This window comes from Bos javanicus, chromosome 11 (genome assembly GCF_032452875.1).
Source record: "Bos javanicus breed banteng chromosome 11, ARS-OSU_banteng_1.0, whole genome shotgun sequence".
In the NCBI taxonomy this organism is placed as follows: Eukaryota; Metazoa; Chordata; class Mammalia; order Artiodactyla; family Bovidae; genus Bos; species Bos javanicus.
In genome coordinates, this window is record NC_083878.1 from 9,274,207 (window position 1) to 9,301,662 (window position 27,456).

The 27,456-nt window shown below is 42.9% G+C and overlaps 1 protein-coding gene across 1 annotated transcript in view; it reads left to right on the plus strand.

The window, feature by feature from the left end:
* The first annotated feature begins 1,050 nt into the window (after positions 1-1,050).
* The window catches only part of MRPS9 (mitochondrial ribosomal protein S9), a 38,154-nt gene continuing 11,748 nt past the window's right edge, over positions 1,051-27,456 (plus strand). The window contains exons 1-5 of the mRNA XM_061431806.1: positions 1,051-1,525; positions 7,475-7,654; positions 15,323-15,385; positions 15,475-15,505; positions 22,602-22,681. Of these exons, the coding sequence (XP_061287790.1) occupies positions 1,391-1,525; positions 7,475-7,654; positions 15,323-15,385; positions 15,475-15,505; positions 22,602-22,681 (489 nt within the window). The 5' untranslated portion in view covers positions 1,051-1,390. The remainder of the gene's footprint in view (positions 1,526-7,474; positions 7,655-15,322; positions 15,386-15,474; positions 15,506-22,601; positions 22,682-27,456) is intronic.

The following is a 27,456-nucleotide window of genomic DNA, read 5'->3' on the forward strand; positions in this document are numbered from 1 at the left end:
CAACTTCTGGCCTAAAAAGTAACAACAAAAAGAATGGAAGAGTGAACTTACCATACAACTAAATGGATTCCAATTAAAGGACCACATTTCATTCTGCAATTGTGTCAATTCTACCTTCTTACTAATTAAAATGTTCTGTTTTACAAAATAAGTAATAGCAGATGATACTTATTTGCTTGACAACTTGACCTCAGATTTTCCATATGTGTGTGTTTGTGTATTAATTTTACTGGTCTTTCAAATCTAAGTGTTTGGAAACATTTTCAGAGCTGTTTACTGCTTATTTTAATAAGTATTTTGTAGAAAGCATGTTGGGAGTTACCGTCAGGAGCGCACAAGCCTCAGAAGGTAAGGCACGGTCATCAGGATTCATACCTATTTATTAATATTTAGTTCTGATTGGGTTTCCAGGGAGGCTTAGTATTGCTAATAGTAAGGGTTATTGTTGTTGTTCAGTCACTCAGTCCTGTCCCACTCTTTGCAACCCCATGGACAGTAGCCCGCCAGGCTGCTCTGTCCGTGGGGTTTCCCAGGCAAGAATACTGGAGTGGGTTGCCATTTCCTTCTCCAGGAGATCTTTCCAGATCAGGGATCAAAGCCCTGTCCCCTGCATTGGGATGTGAATTCTTTACCACTGAGCCACCAGTAGGGGAAAGGAAGAGTGAAATTTGCTGAGTCGAGTCCGACTCTTTGCGACAGTCCGTGGAATTCTCCAGTGAGTAGCCTTTCCCTTCTCCAGGTGACCTTCCCAACCCAGGGATCGAACCCAGGTCTCCCGCATTGCGGGCAGATTCTTTACGAGCTGAGCTACAGGGAAGCCCGACAGTAGGGGAGTGTCTGTTCCCGCCCGTGTAAGGGTTAGCCTGTGCATCATACACTTAGGAAATAACCAGTTTCCCGCAGAAGGATGGAGACCCTGGACCCGGACCCAGGTGGGAAGGTTGAAGGAGGGAAAACCCGTGCTCTGACGCGGTCGGCTGGGAGCAGAGGCTCGGAGAGGAGCTGCGTAATAATGGGCGTGAAGTCAGGGCTGCGCAGGGGGAGCTGGGGCCAGGGCAAGCTGGGCGTGGCACGAAAGGGCTGGCGAGAAGCCATGTGGAAGTCGTTCCAAGGAGACTCAATGAGCCACCGACTTCAGGATGCCCAGAAAGACCAGGATGCCCAGAAAGACCAGGATGCCAAGTAGACTAGGGACCCGGACCAGGGGCGGGGGCGGACACGCCCCGCGTGCTCCCGCGCCCAATCAGCGACGAGCCAACGGGGGGTGGCGGGACACGCCCCCTGCTCCGCGCCTCTTCCCGGCAGCCTCGCGGACCCGGCGCCCATCTGCGCCGGCGCAGTTTGCAGGCCCTGCCCCATCGCCCTCCGGCCCGCGCCTCCTGCCCCCAACATGGCAGCTCCCAGTGTGTCCTGCGGCGCAGCAGTTCCCTACCGGCTCTTTCTTGCGGGTAGGGTTAGCTTCACCCGGGAACAAGGCCTCTGGAAAGCCGCGGCTTCTGGGCTGCAGACAGGTACCAGATGCCAGGTAAGGCTTGAGAAAGGTGGCAGTGCTGGTCCCTGTAGCACGCGGTGTGGCCAGGCGCCTCCAGAGTCTTTAGTTTCTCTGAGGATCTTTAGTTGCTGGGTGCGAGATCTCTTTAGTTGCGTTATATGAGGTCTAGTTCCCTGGCGGGAGATCGAACCCCGGCCCCCAGCATTGGGAGCCGAGGCCTGTGGGATCTTAGGTGGTCAACAGAGGTCTCAGGTAAACAGGGTGGAATTGCCTTGCAGCGGCCAACCTTTGAGGTTGTGGCTGGTTTTCTCAGGGTGCAGTGAGGGGGAACTTACCTGAGACAGAAACAGAGCGACCCCTCCCTTGACCTGTCGCCTGGGTGGATTATGGGTTCAGCCCTGGCCCCCGAGACCCCGATCAAGAGGGTGGAGGTGGATGAGAACTGGACTCCTGCAGTGGCCCAAAGACTTAATGCAGGAGGTCATACAGTGGAGAGGAGAGAGAAACATTTCTAAAGTGTCTTACATCTGAGCAGTTTCCATTCTGTTAATTTTCTCGGTAGTATGTCTCTGATTGATGGAGACCAGAACTTGTAAGTTACATTTAATCCTGGGGCCAGTGGGAAGCCAGGATTCTAGCTTCAGAAGTGATTGGATGATAATGCCATTTACTGACATGGGACCTGAGTAAAAGGAACAAAATTTGAGAGGGGAAAAAAACGAGCTTAGTTTTGGAAATAATTGCATTTATTGCATAGTTATATTTGTGGTGTCCAAGTGGTGTTGGAGAAGACTCTTTTTTTTTTAGAAAGACGTCCACTTTCTTTAATGTTGTACAAAAAATATTTGTGTAGAACCAAAAGTAAACTAAACAATATCACATTTGTTTACAGCACAATCTAGCTTTTCATATTAACTTTACTATTTTCAGGACTGGGAAAGAGATAACATCAAAAAAACTTCAGGGATGTTTATTCTACACTGTGTATAGCTGTGCTCACAGAGACGGCTTCTCTTACTTCTCTGCTGTGCAGCAACTCAGTTGTATATAAAATTGAACCTGCTCAAAAGCTGGGGGAGACTAGAAATGATGGGTCCATATCCAGGTGCATTGTCATACAGTTCAAATAGCTCTTGAGAGTCCCTTGGACTGCAAGGAGATCCAACCAGTCCATTCTGAAGGAGATCAGCCCTGGGATTTCTTTGGAAGGAATGATGCTAAAGCTGAAACTCCAGTACTTTGGCCACCTCATGCGAAGAGTTAACTCATTGGAAAAGACTCTGATGCTGGGAGGGATTGGGGGCAAGAGGAGAAGGGGACGACAGAGGATGAGATGGCTGGATGGCATCACTGACTCGATGGACGTGAGTCTCAGTGAACTTCGGGAGCTGGTGTTGGACAGGGAGGCCTGGCGTGCTGCGATTCATGGGGTCGCAAAGAGTCGGACACGACTGAGCAACTGATCTGATCTGATCTGATCTGAAGTGGACCCAAAGAGAGGCAAGCCATAGTTCAAGAAGAGAGCTGGTTTACAAGTCCTCTGTTACCTTGTGTGTGATAATTAATGGATTAGATTATTTGGGGGAAGGTGCAGTCAGTGAGGAAAATGAAGAAGGACCAGACCCTGAAGGACAAACAGTAGAGAAAGAAGGGCCCCCAGGAGATTGGGAATGACCTACCAAAGAAGTAGGAGAAAAACCAGGCAGTGTGGAGTCATAGAAAACAGGAGAATGTTGCAAGGAGGGAAAGTGATTAGCAGTACCAGATATTGTAAAGAAGTCAAGTACTATGATCAAAAACTGTTGAAAAAAGGAATACTGTCTTTTTTTCATTTTTTCTTCTACATTTTAGCTCACAGCAACCGATCCATCCATTTACCCATCAAACATTTGTTTTTATTGTTTTTTAACTGGAAAATAGGCTGGAAGTTTTTATTTTCTCATGCATCTCTTTTGAGTATATCCTTTTGTATACACACAATTTTCTGTGAAAGGTACTGTAGGTTACAGAATGTCTTTATTGTAGACAGTGTGGGGGAGGCGGCCAAGAGTATTTTTTTCCCTCCCTGGAACTCCCAAAGTTGCTAATACATGTATCCTTCTGTGTCTTTCTTTATGTTTTTTTAATCACATACAGACATACATGAAATGCATATTTTTTTAAAGAATGGAGTCTCTTCTACTTTTTGTTTCTTTACCTAACATGTATAGTACAAGTCTCTCCAATTATTATTATTATTATTAAACACCTCTTATGTGTCTTTGTTGTTGTTAGTTGCTCAGTCATGTCCAACTCTTTGCAAACCGCATGGACTGTAGCCCACCAGCTCTGTCCAAGGAATTCTCTAGGCAAGAATACTGGAGTGGGTTGCCATTTCCTTTTCCAGGGTCTCTTCCCAACCCAAGGATCGAACGCTCATCTCCTACATTGCAGGCAGATTCTTTACCACTGAGCCACGAGGAAAGCCTTCTTATAGAGGGTATTTTTACTTTTTGTTTATTAAGTATAAGTGAATTCCAGATAGTGATATAAGCAATAGCTGTCACTATCAGTCACAGTCAGAAACGTTTGAGAGACACTGATGCAACAAGGAAAAAGAAATAAGTTCTGTTAAACTGTGACTCCTGGGTGCTCAGTTGGGAGCCTCCGCGATGGGTTTTCTCCTGTGTACCAGAACTGTGGAATCCATGTTTCACATCAGTGCTTCAGTACAAGTGCAGTACAAGTGCAGATATCTTGGTGTCCCAAATTTGAGTGGAGGAGGGAATATTACTTGTGAATGGCCAGATTTTTCTGGTTTTAAACCTGTGAATATCAAGGATCTGCGCACAGTGTACTGTGAGATTTGTAGAGGTAAATACAGAGGAGCACAGACATGCAGAGCCTAACACACACGAGCTGAAATGGATAGAATGACAGCATCCTCTCGAGGAGGTAATGGGAGAGTCTGCCAGGAGTTACATGAGAAAGGAGGGATTCTGTTCCAGGAAGACGCAGTAGGTACCCAAGCACCAGAGATGTGCACAGTCAGTGGATTCTGGCAACGACAAATAATTGGTTCCAGCAACTACAGTTGGTATAATAACTGATGAGAGAATGGCGAGACGGGATTAGAAAGTGTTTTGCTATGCTATTTGATTTTTTAAAATTTATTTATTTTAATTGGGGGCTAATTACTTTACAGTGTTGTGGTGGTTTTTGCCATACACTGACATGGATCAGCCACGGGTGTACATGTGTTCCCCATTCCCCCGATCCTGAACCCCGCCTCCCTCCCCGTCCCTCTCCCTCCCACCTCCCTCCCCATCCCATCCCTCCGGGTTGTCCCAGTGCACTGGCTTTGAGTGCCCTATTTCATGCATTGAACTTGAACTGGTCATCTATTTCAAATATGGTAATGTACATGTTTCAGTGCTATTCTCTCAAATCATCCCACCCTTGCCTTCTCCCACAGAGTCCAAAAGTCTGTTCTTTACATCTGTGTCTCTTTTGCTGTCTCATATGTAGGGTCATCATTACCATCTTTCTAAATTCCATATATGTACATTAATATACTGTATTGGTGTTTTTCTTTCTGACTGACTTACTTTCTTCTGACTGACTTTCTGATTTACTTTCTTTCTGACTTACTCTGTAAAATAGGCTCCAGTTTCATCTACCTCATTAGAACTGACTCAAATGCATTCTTTTTTATAGCTGAGTAATACTCCACTGTGTATATGTACCACAACTTTCTTATCTATTTGTCTGCCGATGGACATCTAGGTTGCTTCCATGTCCTAGCTATCGTAAACAGTGCCGCATTGAACATTGGGGTACACGTGTCTCTTTTACTGTCACAAATAAAAGTAGTTTTGGCTTTGTTATAAGTAGTTGACAGTCACGGTGTAATACAAAGGTTATCCATGAATTCTTAACGCCTATCAATACAATTTTCTGTAAGAATGCTCATTTAGCTTTCTGTAATATTTATGACATTCACAATAGGAAAAAGCAGTAGGCCAATCTCTATTTTGAAAACTGTTACTATAAACATCAGTATGTCCTCTTGATTTTCTACTGAGCACTTTCTAAGTTTGTACTGAGCCAACAAGCCTTTGTTGATCGGACTGTCCGCCAGAGAAGAATGCTGGATGATACTCCATGGCTTAGCCCTTGTGTATTTTGCTTTTACTGCAAAAAACGTTGCTGCCTCTCTCTTAAGGATCTGTTCTTTTCATCTCTCATCTTGTGGGCTCCTGGAGGTTATAATGTTCTGTGTTTATCACAGCATCCAGTTTGTTTTCAGTAGTTTTAATACTACTGGCAAATTCCTCAAAAGTCTTTGCAAAGCAGATTTGAAAATTGACCGGTGTTTGTAGCAGATGCTTTATACAGCTGAGTGCATTAGTTGTGTTTTCCCCCAGATAATTTTTGAATTTTTTAAAATTCGATTTTGTTAGCAATGGGAAAGGAAAGAAAGCCCTTTGGTAGCAAAGATGTTTCAGTGTGTCCCTCGTCACTTTAATTATGGAAAATACTGGGTCATTAAAATTTTCATTTTCCTCATGTAGTTTACCAAGTTCTTATTTAAAGAAAACTTGATAAAAGGTATGCCCGTCGTTGCTACCTCTCTTTCCTTATAAAACAGAGTAAGTGAACTTTCTTGTACTCCGCTTTATTGTTGTAATTGGGGTGTTGCTGCTAAGTTGCTTCAATCGTGTCCAACTCTGTGTGACCCCATAGACGGCAGCCCGCCAGGCTCCCCTGTCCCTGGGATTCTCCAGGCAAGAACACTGGAGTGGGTTGCCATTTCCTTCTCCAATGCTTGAAAGTGAAAAGTGAAGGTGAAGTCGCTCAGTAGGGTCCGACCCTCAGCAACCCCATGGACTGCAGCCTACCAGGCTCCTACGTTCATGGGATTTTCCAGGCAAGAGTACTGGAGTGGGGTGCCATTGCCTTCTCCGAATTGGGGTGTTGAGTGATTACTTATTGCTGTATAGCAAATTAACCTCAAATATAGCAGCTTCAAACAACAGATATTTCCCTCGTGGACTCTGTGAGTCAGGATTCCAGGCACAGTTGCACTGGGCCATCTGCTCAAGGTCTCCCGCAAGGCAGCAGCCCATGGTCATCTCAGGCCAGGGGCGGAAATCTGCTGCCCACATGCTCAGTGTGGGTGTGGGCAGGATTCACATCCTTGCAGCTGTTGTGCTGGCTGTTGGCCAGAGACCACCCTCAGTTCTTGGCCTGTGGACCCCTGGGGGGCAGCTCACCACGTCTTGCTTTCCTTGGTCTGATCAAGAGAGAGAAGAGGGGGAGGAGAGTCTTCTTGTAACCTGACCTCAGAAGTGTCCTTCTGCTTTGTCAGGGTATTCTGTTCATGAGAAGCGCACACCAGGTCTGTGTCTTCTGCTTGCTGCTTTCTGTCTGCATGTACACAGGCTTATTTTAAGGGGAGTGGTGTTTCTCTCTGGGCTTCCCAGGTGGCGCTAATCCCCCTGTCAGTGCAGGAGACACAGGTTCCATCTTGGGTTGGAAGATCCCCTGGAGGAGGGCACGGCAACCCACTCCAGTTTTCTTGCCTGGAGAATCCCAACGGACAGAGCAGCCTGGCAGGTTACAGTTCATGGGGTGCAAAGAGTCAGACAAGACTGAGGATGCACTGTACCGTTTAACCCTCATTCACTATACGTCAAGTCCCATAGCAGCTGACATTGACCAGTCGGTATCAAATGTGGATATTTCTAGCAGATAATGGAGGTAGCATATCACCCAGTTATTTTTATTATTATTTTTAATGTGTTGAAATGTTAGTAGTTTAAACTTCTTTGTGAGCATAGGCTTTTAAAAGCACGCTTTATCTCGTTTCCAGGCTCCTATCAATTGAGTACCGTCCTAAAAAGACAATTGTTTGAAATGTCTTCTTTTATTTAGAGACAGTGGCCTATAAGATCATTGTTTAACTTAAAATCTTGTCTTTCCATTTGTATTTTCTGCTAGATATTAAGGCTCAAACATTCCCCGGCTGTAACAACAAAGAAAAATGTTGCAGCCTTAAGACGTGAGAGTTACACGGTGGACTTTATTAAAAAGCAGATTGAAGAGTTCAACATCGGGAAGAGACACTTGGCCAACATGATGGGGGAGGACCCAGAAACCTTTACCCAGGAGGATGTTGATGTAAGTGCAGTGCTTGTTCTGGGAATCACGGGAACAAGGGCAGAGCTTTGTTTTTCTAACGTTGTTCAGTGAAACATGACTTCTTAACAGTAAAGCCTTTAAATGAAGTGTTAGATGTCAGTTAAAATTCACAAGAATCAGAGATTGTTTTTTTATTATTGTACTTTAAAGGATACAAGTTATTTACTTATTTGTTGCGTTCATTGACTTGTTAAACTAGGGGCTTCCCTGGTGGCTCAGTGAGTAAAGAACCTGCCTGCCAGTGCAGGAGCCGAATGAGACGTGGGTTTGATCCCTGGGTCAGGGAGACCCCCTGGAGAAGGAAATGGCAACCCACTCCAGTATTCTTGCTTGGAAAATCCCATGGACAGAGAAGCCTGGTGGGCTACAGCCCAGGTCACAATGAGCAGGACATGACTGAGTGACTGAACACAGCTAGTTAAGTCGGGGCTCACTGCGTAATTTTTACATAGGAAAATTGGGTGCCACTGTATTCACATTAAACCATTTGTTATTATTTTATGTGTTTTAGAGATTGGGTTTTCCTTATTATTAATACTTAACCAGTTGCTAAAATAATGATCACTGAAATCATTTATGAAATTCATTTAGGCAAAAATATTGAAGATGTAAAACAATTTTTTCACATATAAAAATAGCTAACTTTTTTTGTTAAGAAGTTTAAAAAAGATACGTATTGGTGTCTTTCATCTAGAGTATCCTTCTTATATTATTTAGAGACATCTAAAAGATTCTGTCATTCAGTCAGGTAGAAGCAGTATTATTAGTTCTGGCCCTTAAAATATAGAGTTGTTTTCCAGAGAAGATGTGTTTAAAATCTTGCTGTAAGTGTGAGAGGTCACAGCTTTCCTGTACTTTTAAAACTGTGTGTGTGTGTGTGTTCAGTGAAAGTAAGTTGATAATATTTTTTATCGTTGTGCTAATTGAACATAATAAAAATCCTCTTTAGAGTTAGCCACTAAAGTAGTGAAATCATGAATTAATATGAAAAAAACATACACTATCTTCTTTTAAAATATGTAGAACCTTTTTAAAAAAATATGTAGAGGCTGGATTTCTTGTGAGGAATGTAGATGGAGAACTTTGTTACTAATCTTTCTTTAGAAGAGAAATTTGTTGAAGTGACGTTGTAGAAAGATACAGAAGCTGGCGTTAGAGTCCTTGCAGTGTTGTGGACTTAGCCGTGTAGCAAGTCACAGCATCGTCACTTGGTTTCCCCATCTCTGAAAGAATAACTCCTGTTTGCGACCTCAGAATCTAAGGAGCAGGAGACTAATGTATTGTGTCGTTGCTCTCATCGCCATTTGCTGTGATAAATAAAATCTACCGTGACTTGAGTCAGTCACCAGTGCTCCAGTGGCCTCGGTCGCATGACTCTCCATGAGGCAGTGTGTTGGGGAGAAGACTCTGCAGTCCTGTCGGGAACGTGGATTCATCCTGGGGCCGCTTCATCCCGAGAGCCCTCTGCGCTGTGGGCTGGGGCGTGCTCTCACCTCGCCCATGTCTGGGAGCCCATGTGGAAATGGGAACCCTTCTCTGTGACGCAGTGCCACTGCCTTCCACTTTACTGCCACTGACTGACCAGCTTTACCAAGTCTCACACTTTATGTCTGTTGACTCTTGTCATTAGCTAAAGCAGAAGAGGATAGTGACAACCAACCATTACCAAAGCATTGTAGTTGTGTGAAAGTGAAAGTGAAGTTGCTCAGTCGTGTCGGACTCTTTGCAACCCCATGGACTGTAGCCTACCAGGCTCTTCTGTCCATGGGATTTTCCAGGCAAGAATACTGGAGTGGGTTGCCATTTCCTTCTCTAGGAGATCTTCCCAACCAAGGGATTGAACCTGGGTCTCCAGCATTGTAGGCAGACGCTTTACCATCTGAGCCACCAGGGAAGTCATGTATCATTTTATAATTCCTGTTTCCATTTATGTTTCTGAAACTATTCTTTCTGTAAGAGGTCTGGCTGTATGTATCACTGGAAAGAGACAGTACAGTTTATGGGTCTTCTTTAACATTTCTATACTGACAAAATGCTTGTTTCTAAGGACAAAAATAAATAATTTGATATCCAAAGTTCAGTTCAGTTCGGTCGCTCAGTTGTGTCCAACTCTTTGCGACCCCATGAACTGCAGCACGCCAGGCCTCCTTGTCCATCACCAACTCCCGGAGTTTACCCAAACTCATATCCATTGAGTCAGTGATGCCATCCAACCATCTCATCCTCTGTCATCCCCTTCTCCTCCTGCCCCCAGTCTTTCACAGCATCAGGGTCTTTTCAAATGAGTCAGCTCTTCGCATCAGGTGGTCAAAGTATTGGAGTTTCAGCTTCAGCATTAGTCCTTCCAATGAATATTCAGGACTGATTTCCTTTAGGAAGGACTGATTGCATCTCCTTGCAATCCAAGGGACTCTCAAGAGTCTTCTCCAACACCACAGTTCAAAAGCATCAATTCTTGGGCACTCAGCTTTCTTTATAGTCCAACTCTTCACATCCATACATGACCACTGGAAAAACCATAGCCCTGACTATATGGACCTTTGTTGGCAAAGTAATGTCTCTGCTTTTCAATATACTGTCTAGGTTGATCACAACTTTCCTTCCAAGGAGTAAGCGTTTTTCAATTTCATGGCTGCAGTCACCATCTGCAGTGATTTTGGAGCCCAAAGAAATAAAGTCTGCCACTATTTCCACTCTTTCTCTCTATTTGCCATGAAGTGATGGGACCGGATGCCATGATCTTAGTTTTCTGAATGCTGAGCTTTAAGCCAACTTTTTCACTCTCCTTTTTCACTTTCATCCAGAGACTCTAGTTCTTCTTCACTTTCTGCCATAAGGGTGGTGTCATCTGCATATCTGAGGTTATTGATATTTCTCCTGGCAATCTTGATTCCAAGCTTGTGCTTCCTCCAGCCCAGCGTTTCTCATGATGTACTCTGCATAGAAGTTAAATAAGCAGGGTGACAATATACAGCCTTGACGTACTCCTTTTCCTATTTGGAACTAGTCTGTTGTTCCATGTCCAGCTCTAACTGTTGCTTCCTGACCTGCATACAGGTTCCTCAAGAGGCAGGTCAGGTGGTCTGGTATTCCCATCTCCTTCAGAATTTTCCACAGTTTATTGTGATCCACACAGCTTTGGCATAGTCAATAAAGTTAGGAAAATATTTTTTAAAAAATTAATTTATTTGACCATGTCAGCTGTTAGTTGCAGCGTGTAGGGTCTTTCATTGTGGTACACAGACTCTGCACTTGCCATGCGTGTGGGTTCAGTTGGTCCATGGCATGTGGCATCTTAGTTCCCCAACCAGGGAAGAAACCTGTGCCTCTTGCATTGGCAGGTGGATTCCTAACCACTAGACCACCAGGGAAGTCCAAAGGGAGAGAAACTTACTTTTCATCGTTATTTGTAACAAAGAATACCGCCACTTACTGAAACCTCCTGTGTGTGCTCACGATGCATCACCGTGTTTCATCTTCAAAAAAAACCTCACAGGGCAGGTGTTTATTGTTGCCGATGCCAAGACTATACAAGGCATTCACCCAAAGTCTGCTGTTCCTATGCTTTCAAAGATTTGATTTGGATAACACTTTCTACAATCAGATGCAGCCTCCCTGCCTTACTTAGTAGAACACGGTGAGCGCAATGGACCTTTCAGAGCCGCAGGATTTTCCTTTCTGGGATGGTTGTCAGACTGTGGGGTCCCCGAGGACGTGTTGTCCCTGTACTGGATGACCTGGCACTGCCCTTCTTCCATGCCAACGTGTCCATCTCTGCTTCTGCTTCTCGGCGCTCCTTCACCTGCCTGCCTTTGGCACAGCTCAGGTTGTTAGGTGTGTGAGTTAGAACCAAGAGCCCCTGGACTCGGCATGAGGACCCATATGCCCTTCCTCCTAAGTAAAATCACAGATTTATGTCAGCTCATTTATAGGCCTTTTTCATTGGCTTCTAGGTTTACAACTTTATTCCAAAAGGTTGAGCTGGACTAGAAGTCTGGCCTCTGGCCTCAGTGAAAGAAGCATATATAACGTAAAAGTATGAAAACTCCACCTCGCTAACCTTGCATGTTGGTGTACCCTTAATTTAATAAGCCTTTTAAAAAAGAGTGCTGAGGTGGATTAGTGAAATAAAGAAGAAATGTCATCGGTAGAATTTATGAATAAAAATAATTCTGCTTGTCACTGTTGATATTTAAAGTTACATTATTTAGAAATTTTATTATTATTAATAAAGCTCCAGCATTGTATATCTGCTGGAAATGTTTTTGCAAAATATTTAATGCTAAATTTATATGAAAAATACCCTGTTAGTTGGTAAAATAGCAAATTCACTAGAAAGAAATTAGGTGTAGACGTTCTCCATTTCAAAATAGTTTGAATTTTGTCTAACTTATTCAGTTATATTGAAAAGAAAGGAGCCGCGCACCATTCTTCATTCCCAAATCACTGGGGCTGCTGGTGACAGGAAAAGCAGTCCCTCTGACGAGCAGCGTGCTGTGCTGTGCTCAGTCGCTCAGTCGTGTCCGACTCTTTGCAGCCCCACGGACTGTAGCCTGCCAGGCTCCTCTGTCCGTGGGATTCCAGAGGCAAGAATACAGCAGTGGGTTGCCATGCCCTCCTCCAGGGGATCTTCCCAAGCCAGGGATTGAACCCAAGTCTCCTGCATTGGCAGGTGGGTCCTTTACCACTGAGCTGCCAGGGAACCCCGTGACGAGCAGTGGTAGTCTGTGTATGTGGCATCTTGCTGAAAAAGTACTTAAATGCATGCTAAATATTTTGAAGGTAGACCTTAATGGCATGGACCTCAACTCCTGTGCCATAAATCTTTCCCAGGTGCCTGCCAGACGTTGTTCAGACGAGTGTTCTCATCTGAGAATACTGTGCGCTGGGTTGGGGTGGTCGGGGGTGGTAGTGTCTGTCAGATGGACACTGAGCTGCGTGGGGTTGTAATTCAATGTCAAGCAGTTGTAGTTTGGCCAAGAGAGAGTCTTTTTGTACAGAAACTGAGAAATAGCCCCGTCATGTATAACAGGAGTGGGGTAGAAATATTTTCTGCAGATCTTGACCCAGGGCTGCAGACTGGTCAGGTGGGTGGTGGTCAGGGCCCCAGAAGTCATAGACACAGTCACACGTTGCTTGCTGGAGTAGACAGACCTTTGTAGTATTGCTGATTGACTCTTAACCCTTTTTGATGGTTCACATGGATCATCAAAATCCTTTTCTCAAAGTCATGCTGCAAATACACAAAAAGGTAAGGACCACCAGTATTTGCATCTTTCTTTTTGATTCAGCCTATCAATTTTAAGTTTGGAGATATTTCAGTTATCCTAAATATTACAGATACAGAATTGCACTTGCATTTACTAATGAGTGTATTTGGGAATTAAAAGTTAAGTTCTGCGTTAGTCAAGAAATTCAGGAAAAAAGCCAGCAAATTGATATATAATACTGCTGAAGTCTACCAATTACTTTTTAATTGGTATTATAGACCTCCTTCCGAAACCTGAGTGTTTTATTCTCCTAAGTGCGAATCTGCTGTGTGAAGTTTCTCTAATTGATTTGCTGTGCCCATTCCATTTGATGTATCATTTTTCACAATATTTCATAATTTGTGCTCACTTCTAATGAACAGAGTCGTTAGGACAGGCATGTCTAAGTACAACTGACAGCCAACATTAGGTGCCAGATGCAGTTTATAAAGCTGTGTAGCGCTGCAGAGAACAGTTTAAATAAATTAGCACCTGTACATTAGTCTCACTTGCTGGTAATTTATAAGCGAATCAGTAGAGATGACATGTAGGTAAGTCATTGATCACGTTAACAGCTGCAGACCCACTGCCCAGCTGGGATCCCTAATTAATAGGGATTGCAGTCCTGACCCAGGGCTTCCATGTCCCGCATGGCGTCTGCAGTCCTTTCATACTTTGACATAAAGCCTGAGAATATATAGTTACATATTTAGCCTTCATGGGAGGGAACTCTGCAGTCACCAGTATTCTCATGAAAATTTGAAGATGTAAGCGGCATGTTTACAAATGAGAAATACCTTACTTTACTCTGTGACACTTGAGTTAATTTGTTTTTTTTTTACATTCTTTTGTTTTGGATTTAGATAAGCCACGCTGTAGTCTTATAAATTTCTAAAGGATTCTATGTTGTTGTTCAGTCACTGAGTCGTGTCTGACTCTGCGACCCAATGGGCTATCGTCTGGCAGGCTTCTCTGTCCATGGGATTCTCCAGGCAAGAATATTGGAATGGGTTGCCATGCCCTCCTCCAGGGGATCTTCCAGACCCCAGAGATCGAACCCAAGGCTCCTGCATTGCAGGCAGATTCTTTACCTCCGGGCCAGCAGGGGAGGCCCTGACGGAACTCATCCATGTTGTCTTCTGGTACTGCTTTGACTTCGTTTTCCACCTTTGGCTCTCTGACTCATCTGGAGGTTTACTCAGATATGTGGTGTGAGGTTTGGGTCCAGTTTTATCTTTTCCAATTGGTGACCACTTATCTCAACATCATTTATGAAATAAAAAGTCCACCTTCAGCAGAGAAGGAGATAGAGGAGCCCCTGGTTTTTTCAAAAAGAAAAAAGTTCACAAAAGTAGCACTCTGGTGTTTGACCCGAGTTTTGTTGTTTTTGTTTTTTAGTGTTGGTTTTATTGCCGGAAGGCAGAATGAGTAAAACTTGACCCAGAGACACACCTAGGCTCCTTAGTGTAATTGAATTTGCCACCTCTCCCCCCCCAGAATTTATAGGCCCTACTTCTAGGGGCAGGATCTGGTCTAGCACATTTTCTTTAAATATATATTTCTTTGACTGCATGGAGCCTTGATTGTGGCATGTGAGATCTAGTTCGCTGACCAGAAGTCGAACCTGGGGCCCTGCATTGGGAGCACAGAGTTTAGTCCCTGGACCACCAGGGAAGTCCCCAGCATGTTTTCTGTGCAGAAGAAACAGGTTCTGAAAGAAGAGCGCTGGTGCCGCAGGGGCTGCCAGTCCATCCTGAGCTCGGGGAGGGTTGTAGGGTCCACAGGCTTTCATCTGATGATGTGCAGCAGGGATGAAGACCCGTGCTTTTTGTGTTTGCTTTTCCTTCTGATTGTGAGGAGGCTGCTGGAGAAGACTGCAGGGCCTTACGTGGTCCATCTCAGGTTGGGGGCAGTACTGCCCCCAGGAGGTGAAGGGCATTTGGAAACGTGCCGGGGCGATATGTGTCAAGAGCATTGGGTATGTTCCTGCCGGAGGTTTTGGGAGAAGGACCAGGGATGACAGAATGACCTGCTGTATGGGGGAAGTTAGCCTACAGGGCAGCCTCACTTTCAAAATGCCAAGAGCATCCCCATTGAGAAGCAGGCACTGAAGAGAACGCACTTGGGAAAACATAGTTGAAGAGCCTCTCCCAAGTTCGAGGAAACGTTCAGAGAGCTTCTGAAAACATCCACGTGTCACGGCGGTGGGGGATTGGGGCCTGCCCTTTGGGGAATATGTGTGTGGTGGTTTTATTAATTCACTCAAAAGACTACACAGCAAGATAGTGCCCGTGAAGCCCTTGGTTCAGTACCTGGCACATAGTAAGCACTCAGTTACTGTTAGTCATAAACGTGAACTTGATTTTACAACTGGTGTTAATTTTGTGTGTCTTTTCAGAGGGCGATCACTTACCTTTTTCCCAGTGGTTTGTTTGAGAAGCGAGCCCGACCCATAATGAAGGTAGTTCTCTTTATTAATACTTTTTACTAATTTCACTTAGCTTTCTATGTTACAGTAATTACCTAATACATTTTTAATTTATTTTACAGCATCCCGAAGAGATTTTTCCAAAACAGAGAGGTGAGTTTGTTCAAGAATAAACTAGCTCTTTCTTTCCACAGTGCTGTTAGGTATCCTCAGTCACTCAGGTGTGTGGAAATCTGTGTCATGGTTGTTGTGAAAGAAGTCAGGAATATTTTATAACTAATAATGAATAACTGGGCTTTGCAGATTGTTTCCTTTTCACTAAATAATATTAAAACTAGATCAGGTTAGAGTTTATGCCTATACTGATGTCAGTTTATTTGCATTCTGATGTGCCTTTTTGAAGAAGAATTGGGTATAGATCTGCTGGAGACAAATTCAGCTTTTTTAAATATGAGAATTTTTACATGTTCTTCATTTTGTAAGCATACTTTCACTAAATACAAATTTTTGGTCTTATTTGTGTGATCTGTTGTTTCTGATGAGCAGTTAGTCATCACTATTCTCTTGCCCCCTGTCTTCTCTAGTTTCTTTTAAGATTTTCTCTTTATCTTCTAAATATGTCAACTGAAACCTTGGAGAAAGCATGGGGCAAACTTTAAGGTCACCAGGAAATAGCATGTATATATTTCTATTTCAGATTAGAAGCTTCCTGGATAAGCTTGGGGGGAAGGTGGGTTGTCAGTTACTTTAAAAAGTACTAAAGCCAGAAATCATTTCTTGAAAACATTTGAAATAGAGATTTGTATTGAGCAGACTTGCTGTAACCCTGGAGAGTTTGCCTTTGAGGGTGCGTCTGTCCCTCCTCGTTTCTTCCATGCACCTTTCCCGCTGATGTGCCATCAAAGGTTTCAGTTTCGCTTTCCTTACACCGGAGCAAAGAACTCAAACTTCCTTAAGAAGTCTGAGAGAGCAATATTTTTATATTTCTGCAGATGTCCCCCCAACCACACTGAAGTTGAACAAACCTTTTTTTTTTTTTTTAGTAACTTGCCTTTGAATCTTTCTAAAGCATTCAACTTAGTCTTCAGAGAAGCAGCTACTGTCTTTTTCTGTTTTCACCCAGGTTTCATCTGTTTATAGAATACTTAATTCATGTAATTGTAGGAGCGAGTACAATTATAATAAACACGTTTGGGAATAAACACAACTGACTCTTAGTAAGCGTGTACCTCAGCAGTGAAAATGTGTGGAGACACTGGAGGGGCGCCTTCTGGCCACAGATGCTCAGTTGGTGGGTGGCATTAGAGTGTTTCAGAGCCAATAAATTGATTGGTAAGAGAGTAGATATGTCTATTAAAAATCAATTTGTTCCAAATTGCTGTTTTTGCTGAATGTTCACCTCTGTTCAAAGCTAGGCATTCTGCCATTCTCTGCTTCACTCTTTTCAGGATAACTTTTATTTTGGATCCTGCTAGAGGTATTTTGAATCTTCTAATAAATATTTTCTGTCTTTTATATTTTCTGAACTCTTACATGTGGTTGATAATAAACTGTGACATCAATTAATAGTTTCTGGGAAGATAATAAATGAAGGCTATATTTAGAATGTAAATCAAAGACACAACTCAGCTTTTCTAGAAGTAAAACTGAAGGCATAGTGCACGGTAGCTTACACTTAGAGCTTTTCTGTAGATGATCGTAACGATAGTGATGCTCCCCCTCTTTTAGTGGTTTCTCCATTTTTCAGCCCCGGAGGCTCCTCACCTGTGTTCTTCTCTCTCTGTTCTGTGTCTCTGTTGGTTGCGCCTCTTCTTGTGTGTCTGCCCCTCTGAGCCTGGTCCTTTGGTGTCACACCAGCTTCTCAGTAGTAGGAAGCTTTTGCTACTGTCAGCTGGACTGTAACCACTGAAGTGTCCATGTGTCCCTGCAAAATGCCCATGTGTTATCCTGGAAACATGTCCGTGTTGGTAGGATTTTCTTACATTTCAGTTAAGTACATTTATCTGTGTTTTGGGGGCTCCCCTGGTGGCTCAGATGGTAAAGAATCCACCTGCAATGCAGGAAACCCAGGTTTGATCCCTGGGTTCGAAAAATCCCCTGGAGAAGGGCGTGGCTACCCACTCCAGCATTCCCGGCCTGGAGTATTCCATGGACAGAGGAGCCTGGGCTACCTACAGTCCATGGGGTCGCAAAGAGTCAGACACAACTGAGCAAGTAACACTCACTTTCACTTCAAACACTATACCTTTAGAATCAGCTAGAATTTGCCATCTGTCTATTGACCTACTTACCAATTTTGCTATACTTTGTAAATACAGAACAAATTGATTTGTATGTTAAAAAGTATCATTGAATTTTAGATTTGAATAGATTATGGCACTTTGAATGTGCTCCCACTCCCCTTATCAAAAGATGGAAGCTTCTAGATTGAGTTAACATAAAATCCTGCTCTGCTGTTTAAAGCAAGTGATTAAAAAATTATTGGGAAAAACAAAGATATGTACCCGGTTGATGACAGAAGCAAAGAGGAACCCCTAATACCAGACAGAATGGAACTCAGGGAGCTTAGGGAAGGGTTCAGTGAGGCAGGAATGTTAATTTATATTGATAAAACCTAATATCCATTAAGTGGCTTTGACGACCATGAACCTTTTTGCACCAGGCATTTAGCATGGAAACGTTTAAACCAAAAAGCTGTTAACTAAGGCTCTAAAGAATTCGAGTAACACAGCATGATTTTATAGCTACAGATTGAAGTACAAAGAATACATTTTCTATGCAGATGCCAGTGGAATATTAATAGAATTATGATGCAGTAGGTTGTAGAGAAAACCCAACAAATTATAAAAATAGAAATTATGTGGATTAGAACTGTAAAACTTTGGGGTTAAAGTGAAATCAAAATTGAGATTACAGACTGCTGAAAAATATATGACAGTTCATATTAAACCCTATGGGATATGGACAATGTTTAACACAGAGGCAAACGTATTTATTAAGCTTTGAGAAAGACTAGAAATAAAATGAACAGTAGTCAGTTCAAGAAGGCAGAGAAAGAATGAAATGGATGATTGAATTAAAGGAATTTAAAAGAAAAGGTAGGAAAAATAAAACCAACTAACCCTTTGAAAAATTGGTGAAATTGATCAAGTGCTAGCAAGTCTGGTGAATGGAAGAAGAAAACCTAAGAGGAAAACATAATGTCCATAATGATATTCAGAGGGTATTTAAAAGTATAAAATTGTCATGGGTAACTTGATTCTAATTGATTTGAAAAGTGTCCTGAATAATACACCAACTGGTATTTATTGAAACTTAGAGCAGACCAGGTACAGTTCTCAGTGTTTTGCATACATTAACTCATAATTTTCACAACAGCTTTAGTGAGTAGATAACTGTTGTTTTTCTTGTTTTCCGATGTGGGAGGTTAAATGCTATCCACAGCTCCTTTTGCTAAGGTTTCCCTGGTCATCTGTTGGTTGAATGCAGTTCATTCATTTCCTGGTAGATTTTCCAAAAGGGCTCATGGATAGAAATTCTTGAGTTTTTAAAATTGTTTTTTCATAGCTTTGATACTTGGAGGACAGCTTCGCTGAAGGAGAAAGTCTCTGGTTCGTACTTCTTTCATTGAGTTACTGAAACTGCTGCTCCGTTGTTGCCTTGCCTTGAGGAGTTCTGGGCTAGTCATCTTCCCCTGGTGGTCTAAAGGGTTTTTTGTCTATTTAGTAGCTTTGTGAAAGCGTGGCATCCAGTTGATTATTATTGAGGGTTAGATTACAGTGGTGATAGTTCTTCATAGGTAGATTCAAGTCCTTACATCCAGAAATAGTTCTCTTAACAGTTACAAATTTTAGTTCTGTTCCACTTTTAATTCTTTTCCTTTGGACTCCAATTATATAAGTGTTATTCCTTCCTTGGTTGCCTTCCAGATCCGTCACACCAACTCTGACTCTTAACTTCTTTATCTCATTTTCATTTCTTGGGTTGCTTCCTTTTTTTTTTTTAATGTATTATGTTTTAGTCTATTCTCTTTTAAATTACTTATAAGCTAGTCTACATTCCTGATTCTTTTAACTTTTTCTGTTTCTCCCCTGAATTTAATCAAGCTGTCTCATTTCTTTGAGTTTTTTGTCCATTCTGTTTTCAGTTTTGAACTGTTGATTCAAAGTGTTCTCCAAAAACTCCAAATGTTTGCTTGAGGATATTTAATTCAGTTCGGAGGGTTGTGTTTCAGTTTCCTTGTTTCACCAGAAGTTTCCTTCAGTTTACCTTGTTTTGGTGAGGATGAATTTTCATCAGCAGAGCATTTGGATTACTCTCACTTTCTGGGTTTTAAAAAAAATTTTAATTTATTTTATTTATTTATTTATGGCTGTGTTGGGTCTTTGCTGCTGTGTGGACTTTCCCTAGTTGCAGCAAGTAGGGGCTACTCTCTACTTACGGTATGCAGGCTTCTCATTGCAGCGGCTTCTCCATGGGGCTCAAGGCTCCTGCAAGGTGGGGGTGGGCACAGACATTCATTCTGCAGCAGGTGTGTGATGTGAATGCAGCTGGATGCCATCTGTATTTTTTTATATATGTGTTTTAAGTATTGTTCATTTATTCTCATAATCCTCGTGATTATTTTGTGGTTTTCTTTTCTTTTTTTTTTTTTCACAAATGAGCAGCCTGATTCACAAAAGAGTTAATAACCCAGTTACGGTCACAACTATTAAGTAAAGAAGCTAAAAAACAAACCAAAGAAGTTTGACTTTGCAGCCTAAGTTCTTTCAATTACACACTCTCTAATAGAGGGACAAATAGTTGGATAGATCAAGAGATGCCACTTTTACTTATAAACACACACAACAAGCATCTCTATCTCAGAAGGTGGGCATATGTAAATGCAGTGAAGGAGTCCAGAGCAGTAATCTCTAAGCTTGCTTCTGGTGGGGGGATTCTAATATCTGAAAGATTATTAAGATAAGAAGAGTGGGCCAAAGCCGTGCTCAGAGGGAAATCTGTAGCACTGAATGCATGTATTAGAAAAGAAGGAAAATCTAAATTCAGTTATCTAAACATCCATCTGAGGAAAGTAGAAACAGAAAAGCAAGTTAAATCAGAGTAAGCAGAAGAAAAGAGACATTAAAAGTTAGAAGAGAAGTCAGTGAAATTGAAAAAAAGGAAATTAAGGGAGAAAATGAACAAAACCAAAAGTTGGTTCTTTGAGAAGACAGTAAAACTGATAATCTTCTAGCCAGGCATAGCTGGAAAAATGGAGAGAGGACACAATATTGTTATCAGCAAAGGAAGGGGGCAGCGATTCTGGTCCTGGGACATTAAAAGGATAATCAAGGAATACTGTGAACAGCTCTATGCCCACCCACTTGATAACCCAGATGGAGTGGACCAGTTCACTGAAAGGCCATGTGCTGAAATTTGAGCACGAGGAAGTAGACAGTGTGAACCGGCCTGTACCTGTTAGAGAAACTGAACCAGTACTGAGCAACCTAGAAGACGGGTTTGCCCCTGGCTTTTTAGATACAACGCTGAAGGCATGGTTCATGACAGAATTGATGAATTGGATATCATTACAGTTAAAATTTTCTGCTCTATGAGCGACATGGTCAAGAGAATGAAAAGACAAGACATAGGCCGGTAGAAAAATATTTAGAAAGGACACATCTGTTAAAGGACTGTTACCTAAAATGTATGAAGAACTCTTAAAACTCAACAATAAGAAAACAACCACCTGCTTTAAAAATGAGCCAGAGACCGTAGCACACATCACCGGAGAACATACTCAGATGGTGGAAACAAAGCGGATGAAAAGATGCTTCAGGAAGACACAAACTAAAGCAACAGTGAGATACCAGTACACACCTGTTTTCCACCATTTATTATAAAATGGCCTTCATTTTAAGTGTATTCACTTAAATTGGCCTGTGTATAATCCAGTTATCCCAGAAGAGGAAGATACCCTACATGCTGTACAGGTGACATTTCAAAAGAAAAGAGCATATTATCTTTAAAAAACTGATGGAGTAATGACCCTCTTTATTGGACAGAATAGGTTGTACTTGGATTTCTGCCTCACAGATGTGTTAATAAATTGCATATTGATTAAATTTCTGATCAGAAAAAACATAGAAAAATTCCAGAAGATAGTATATAGGAAAATAGTTTTTAGACAGCCCAGAGTCTTAGAGCAGGTTTTCTCAATGAGGGTGGTATTGCCCCCAAGGGAGTGTAAATTGGTTCATAGGAGGCAAAAAAATCTTAGCTGTTACTATGTTTGTGGCCCTGGAAAGGGCCACAGTGTGTGTCAGCAGATATTCGGTGCATCTACAGTGTTCAGCTTTCCTGGGGAGACAGGCGATGAGGGAGAAAGTGTCTAGTAAGGGTTCCTTAGTAGGGATGATAATGAAAAAGCAGTTGAGAAGCACCGCCATAAAGGAACAGGAACAGAGTCCACTGCCGCACTGTGCATGTCTCAGCTGTGAGGGACACCCCAGACAAGGTCGGAAGGCGGGCAGATGGGGAGAAAAGCGTTTACAACTCGTGCAGTAGAGAGTATAACCTCCGTGTTCGGAGTTCTTGCCAGTGGTTAACAGAGTAACATTGCCATACACACACAAGGACATGGAGTTAGCGTTGGCTTCATCTACTGCTACAACGCCATTTCTCAGCTTGTTTGCTGTTTATTGGATGTGAATGATTATCTGTATTTCAAAAGGAACCACACATAACATCCTGTGTGGGGCCCCTTCTATTTTAGACTTCTTAAACTCTGGGAGGTGTGTCTCCACAGAGTTGAAACAGAGTGGCACAGACAAATCCATTTCGTTCTCTTCTGTGTTATATTTTCCTAACTGTATTACATTTGACTTTATTGGTGTTCCTTTTTAAGATTATGGGAGTGCATTATATTAATAACCAAACAAATTGTTTTGTTCTAGCAAGATAATACTGGTATTTTGTGTGTTAATTTAAAACAAATTATGGAAACCCTCATGGTGAAATGTTTAGGAATGTTTTATGGAATATAAACATTGTTTTGTATCAATGGGTATGAAATATTAAATATCCTAAATTTAGGTTAAACCTGCCAAACTCAATTCTAATTATTAATGCTTTTTTTTGTTATTTTAAAAGTTAATCAGAATTAAAAGCATGTCTTATTGCAGAATTACAAAACCGCAATTAAATGCAGGCTATTTGGTCTCTGTATTTTTATTTTTCTTATTTGTTTTCATTTGGTTTTTATTAGCTGTCCAGTGGGGAGAAGATGGCCGCCCATTTCATTTTCTCTTTTACACTGGCAAACAGTCATACTATTCATTAATGCATGTAAGTATATCACACTTATGGTAAATAACATCAACTGTTAGCTAAGTAACTAATGATACCAGGGATTTTGCTCAGCTTCAGAATTTACCTAGTACGTTTCATAACAGACAAAAAGTAAGACTTCTAGAGGTAAGACAGTATGTTAAAAGGCTTTATATCTTATTAATTTATCTTTGCTAAAGGTAAGCACTAGAGAAGTTATGTCAGAATGGCTTGTCCTTAAAACGGTTTTACTTCCAAAGGTCGTGTTGAGAAAGAGATGCTCAGGTCAGTATCCAGGTGTGGGTGTGCATCACAGGGCCAGAATCAGGAAAGACATCATTGGGTGATGGGGCACTCACTCACCTGGGAAGAGGCAAAGTCCTTCCCTCTCGTTGTTCAGTCACTAAGTCATCTCGTCCTCTGTCCCCCTCTTCTCCTTCTGCCCCCCATCTTTCCCAGTATCAGGATCTTTTCCAGTGAGTCAGCTCTTTGCGTTAAGTGGCTGGAGTATTGGAGCTTCCTCATCAGTCCTTCCAGTGAACACCCAGGACTGATTTCCTTTAGGATGGACTGGTTTGATCTCCTTGCAGTCCAAGGGACTCTCAAGAGTCTGCTCCAGCACCGCAGTTTGAAAGCATCAGTTCTTTGGTGCTCAGCCTTCTTTATGGTCCAGCTCTCACATCCATACATGACTACTGGAAAAACCATAGCTTTGACTGTACAGACCTTTGTTGGCAAAGGGATGTCTCTGCTTTTCATACGCTGTCTAGGTTTGTCATAGCTTTCCTTACGAGGAGCAAGCGTCTTTTAATTTCTGTCTGTCACTGTCTGCAGTGATTCTGGAGCCCAAGAAAAGAAAATATGTCATTGCTTCCACTGTTTCCCCATCTATTTGCCATGAAATGATTAGTTATTCAAATACAATTTGTTTTTCATAGGCTAGCACGGTGTATGAGGCTAGAATCAGGGTCTAGAGGACCCACAAAGAAGTGATTTCACTACATTTTGACCCCCCACCGCATTTGCCTGTCCTGAGAACAGGTTGTATTTTCTTGCAGAGCCCAGGTGTTTGATGGTGTACACACTGGGGCATCTCCTACAGTTACAGTGACAAAAGGCTGGATGCTGATACCCAGTTTTAAACAACAGACCCCGCTTCATCTTTAGAACACGGTGTCAAGTTTTATTTTATTCATAGTATGACTTCTCCCAGTTAACGGAAACAGTCTCCAGGCCTCCATGGCCCCAGTGCACTCTCGGGCAGCTTGGCCCGCGCGCACATGGGTACTCTGCTTTGTCAAGCTGGCTGGTGTTTGCGCTCTGCAAAGCCAGAGGATAGAATCCCCAGTTGTCAGGTGCATTTATTTCTTGGGGAGGGGCGTGGAAAAAAAGAAAACCTTCCTTTCACTTTCTGTTGACCTTGGGCAAATGAGCTTCTTGCCCCAGCAGAAATGAAATGAATGATGGATGCGGAGGGCATCTTTGCTGAGTAATGGAGCCGGCCGCGCTCTCTGCCCAGGCTCTCCGCACCGCCCGCGGCCGCCCCGGGACCCCTGCCGCTCATTTAAATAGGTATGTCAAATCTGCCTCCTGACGCCGCTGGTTTGATCTGTGGTAATATTTGTGAAGGTTCCATATGGACTCGAGCCCCCCGCAGAGCTCAGAAATAATGTACAACGCTTCATGGTACAGACGCAAATTCCCCCTGAAAAGGGGCGCAGCGGCGCAGTAGCTGTCGGAGAGGTGATGGAGCTGGCGCGCTCGGCTGTCAGCTTGTTACACGGATGGCTTGCACGCAGCGAAGCTGTGGAAAATCTGTGCCTTTTAACTTTTCTACTTAATCACGGTTGTAGCATTGCCTTTAGACTGTATGCTACATTAATTCTCTTCCTGCCTTCTGCCTTTCATCCCAAGTTTCACGGGAAAAAGTAAAGCGTGCGGGTCGTGGAGAGGAGCCTTATCAAACAGCTGTCACCCGACAAGCCATTTGCATTTGTCTGGGCTGAAACGGAGCAACCTCAGGGCATGGTATTTGGTTGCATTCCATCATAATGAAGAAATTACACATCGGAGAAGAGGCCTAACTTTAGTTTATATGTTTTTAAAAGGGATCACTCAAGAATCTGGTCGGTTTCTCAGCCAATCAGATACTACCCCAGTCTAAACTCAAATGTCAGATTACACTCAGTTTATCAACGGTCTTCCTTTATGCATCATATAGTTTCATTACATACAGGAGAGTTCTTTGGGCTTCTGCATTTTAGTTAAATCTAGTAATTTAGCTCTGTCTTGTCTGTTGCGTGTTTTGACCCCCAAACACTGTGGTTTTGGTATTTGTTTTTGTTGTCCATCAGAACAGTTTACACCTGTGAATTACAGATGTTTTGGTTAAATTTGAGCATATTAATTCAGATAATAAAATTTGTATTTTCAAAAACTGCACCTTATGAAATTTTAAACTAATTATATGTGTGGGAAAAAGGATAGGAGTTTCCCTAAGTGCATGCCAAGTGCTTGCACCTCATGCAGGGCACATGTTGTTAATCACACTTGTCCTTGCCAGGCCGGTGTGGGTCAGCGTCATGCAAGAAGCTGCTTGTAACCCTGAACTGTGTATGTGACTAAACACTCCCTGTTTGTGGTGAACCAGGCATCGCATGTGATATAAGACAATATACCTCGAAGCTGCTCCCTGTGTTGCTCTGCCCTCTCTCGGTGGGGAGGGGTGCCCTTCGCTCTGTGGGAGGGGAGTCCTCCCTACTACCATCCACCACAGCCCAGGGCATCGAACCCCCAAAGACTGACAGGTGGGCGGGAAGTGAATCACTGTTGCCACCGTCTCTTGCTGTCGGTGTCATTTCTTCCCATGTGACGGGGTAAAAGACTCTAAGCCAAACTCTGATTCTCCCGTGTCCTGGGCAGTCTGTGATGGTGTGAGCCATGGGCATCCTTGGCCAGGCTTTTTGGCAGAAGAGCACCAATCCCAAGCCTGTGTGCGGCTCTGCCGGGGGCCTCTGTGGCATCTGTTGACCTTCTGTAATGACGTTGGAGCCGCTTTCCCATGTCTGATCACTGCCTGCCTGTTAAAGTTATGCAACACAGGCCTGCTGCAGCTTCCAGTTGAGGATGAGATCTAAAGCTTTAGTGAGCACTGTTTCCCACTGGCCTGAAGTTAGTCCATCCGGTTCTTTTGTGGAGAAGTTGGGGCAGTTTTGAGGGAAGCAGAGGATTCTCAGAAAGAAGCAGCTCATTGTTTTGCCCAGAAGTGAAGCTACGGGGAGAATGTAAGGTGCAGGAGCACGTCCTGGTCCTTGGGGGTTGCACCCTGAGTGTGTTACACCCTGAGTGAGCGTGTTATACCCTGAGTGTGTTACACCCGGAGAGTTCATAGGCAGGTTGGCTGGAACTCCCTCCTGTGGGCACAGCCATGCAGCTGTCTCCAGGTTCCTGGGAAAGTCAATAAAAACCATCTATTTTACAAAATAGTAAGATGTACGTATGTAGTGAATGAAGTGTGAAACAGTACTAATGAGTACATTCTTAAAACAGTAAAGGTCATTTTAAATAAGAGGAGATGAGAGCCTTATGGTTTCTCAAAGGATCACTGAGGATTAAGGGGCTCAATGCTGGACAGCCGTGCTCATCTGCCTTTTTTACCCAAAGCAGATGACTTTCCATCTCCTTAACAGCCACTCACCAGTAGAACTTGTATATTTCTCAGACATGATTTAAGCTTTCAGGAGCAGAATGAAAAAAGATAGTAAAGGAAGTGACCTGAAACCTCTCCACCCAGACACCTTTTCACGTCCCATGAAACCAGAGCTCGGGAAAGGGTGTGAGACACTTCGAAAACACTGTAAGCTGTCAGAAACATTCAGCATTTATTGAAATTTTCCATCAGCTCTCCCCACCATAACCTTTAAGATAAGGTTCTTCATCTCTAAAAGCTACACTGGGAATTTAGAAACCTCATTTATATTTCATGACTTGTCTTACAGTAAACATTGGAGTATTGCCATAATATTTCTATAATTCAAAGCAAGTATATGGCCACAGATGAAATTTTTAACCAAAGAAGGGTCAAATTAAGGAATAAGTAGATTGGAGAGGGCAATGGCAACCCACTCCAGTTCTCTTGCCTGGAAAATCCCCGAGCCTGGTGGGCTGCAGTCCATGGGGTTGCTAAGAGTCGGACACGACTGAGCAACTTCACTTTCACTTTTCAGTTTCATGTATTGGAGAAGGAAATGGCAACCCACTCCAGTGTTCTTGCCTGGAGAATCCCAGGGACGGAGAAGCCTGGTGGGCTACCATCTATGGGGTGGCACAGAGTCGGACATGACTGAAGCGACTTAGTAGCAGCAGCAGCAGATTATTATATACTTAAACTATTCTACCCAATTAGGGGGGAAAAAGTTAAAAATGTGGAAAAAAAAAGAAATGATTCTAATCCTGATAGTGTAGGTATAAACAGGATTCATTTGCCTGGCTCATGTAGAAATTCTCCAGTTTATTTTAAGTGACTTACATAACTTCTGGGTTCACACAGCAGCCCCAGAGGGGTGTGTATCTCCACTTACGTTGTTGCAGACCCAACTAACGAAAGTTCCAGGGACCTGGCACCCAGATTCTTCCTTAGTTTACATCCTCCCTGCCACCGGGTAGTGCACGTTGAAAACTTTGGAAGCAGCACTTCTTAAAAACGGACTTAAAGCAGTGACCCTTCCCACAGTGACGTGTTACAGAATTCCACTTTACAGCTACATTAAGGGCTTCCTTTTAGAAAGCTGCAG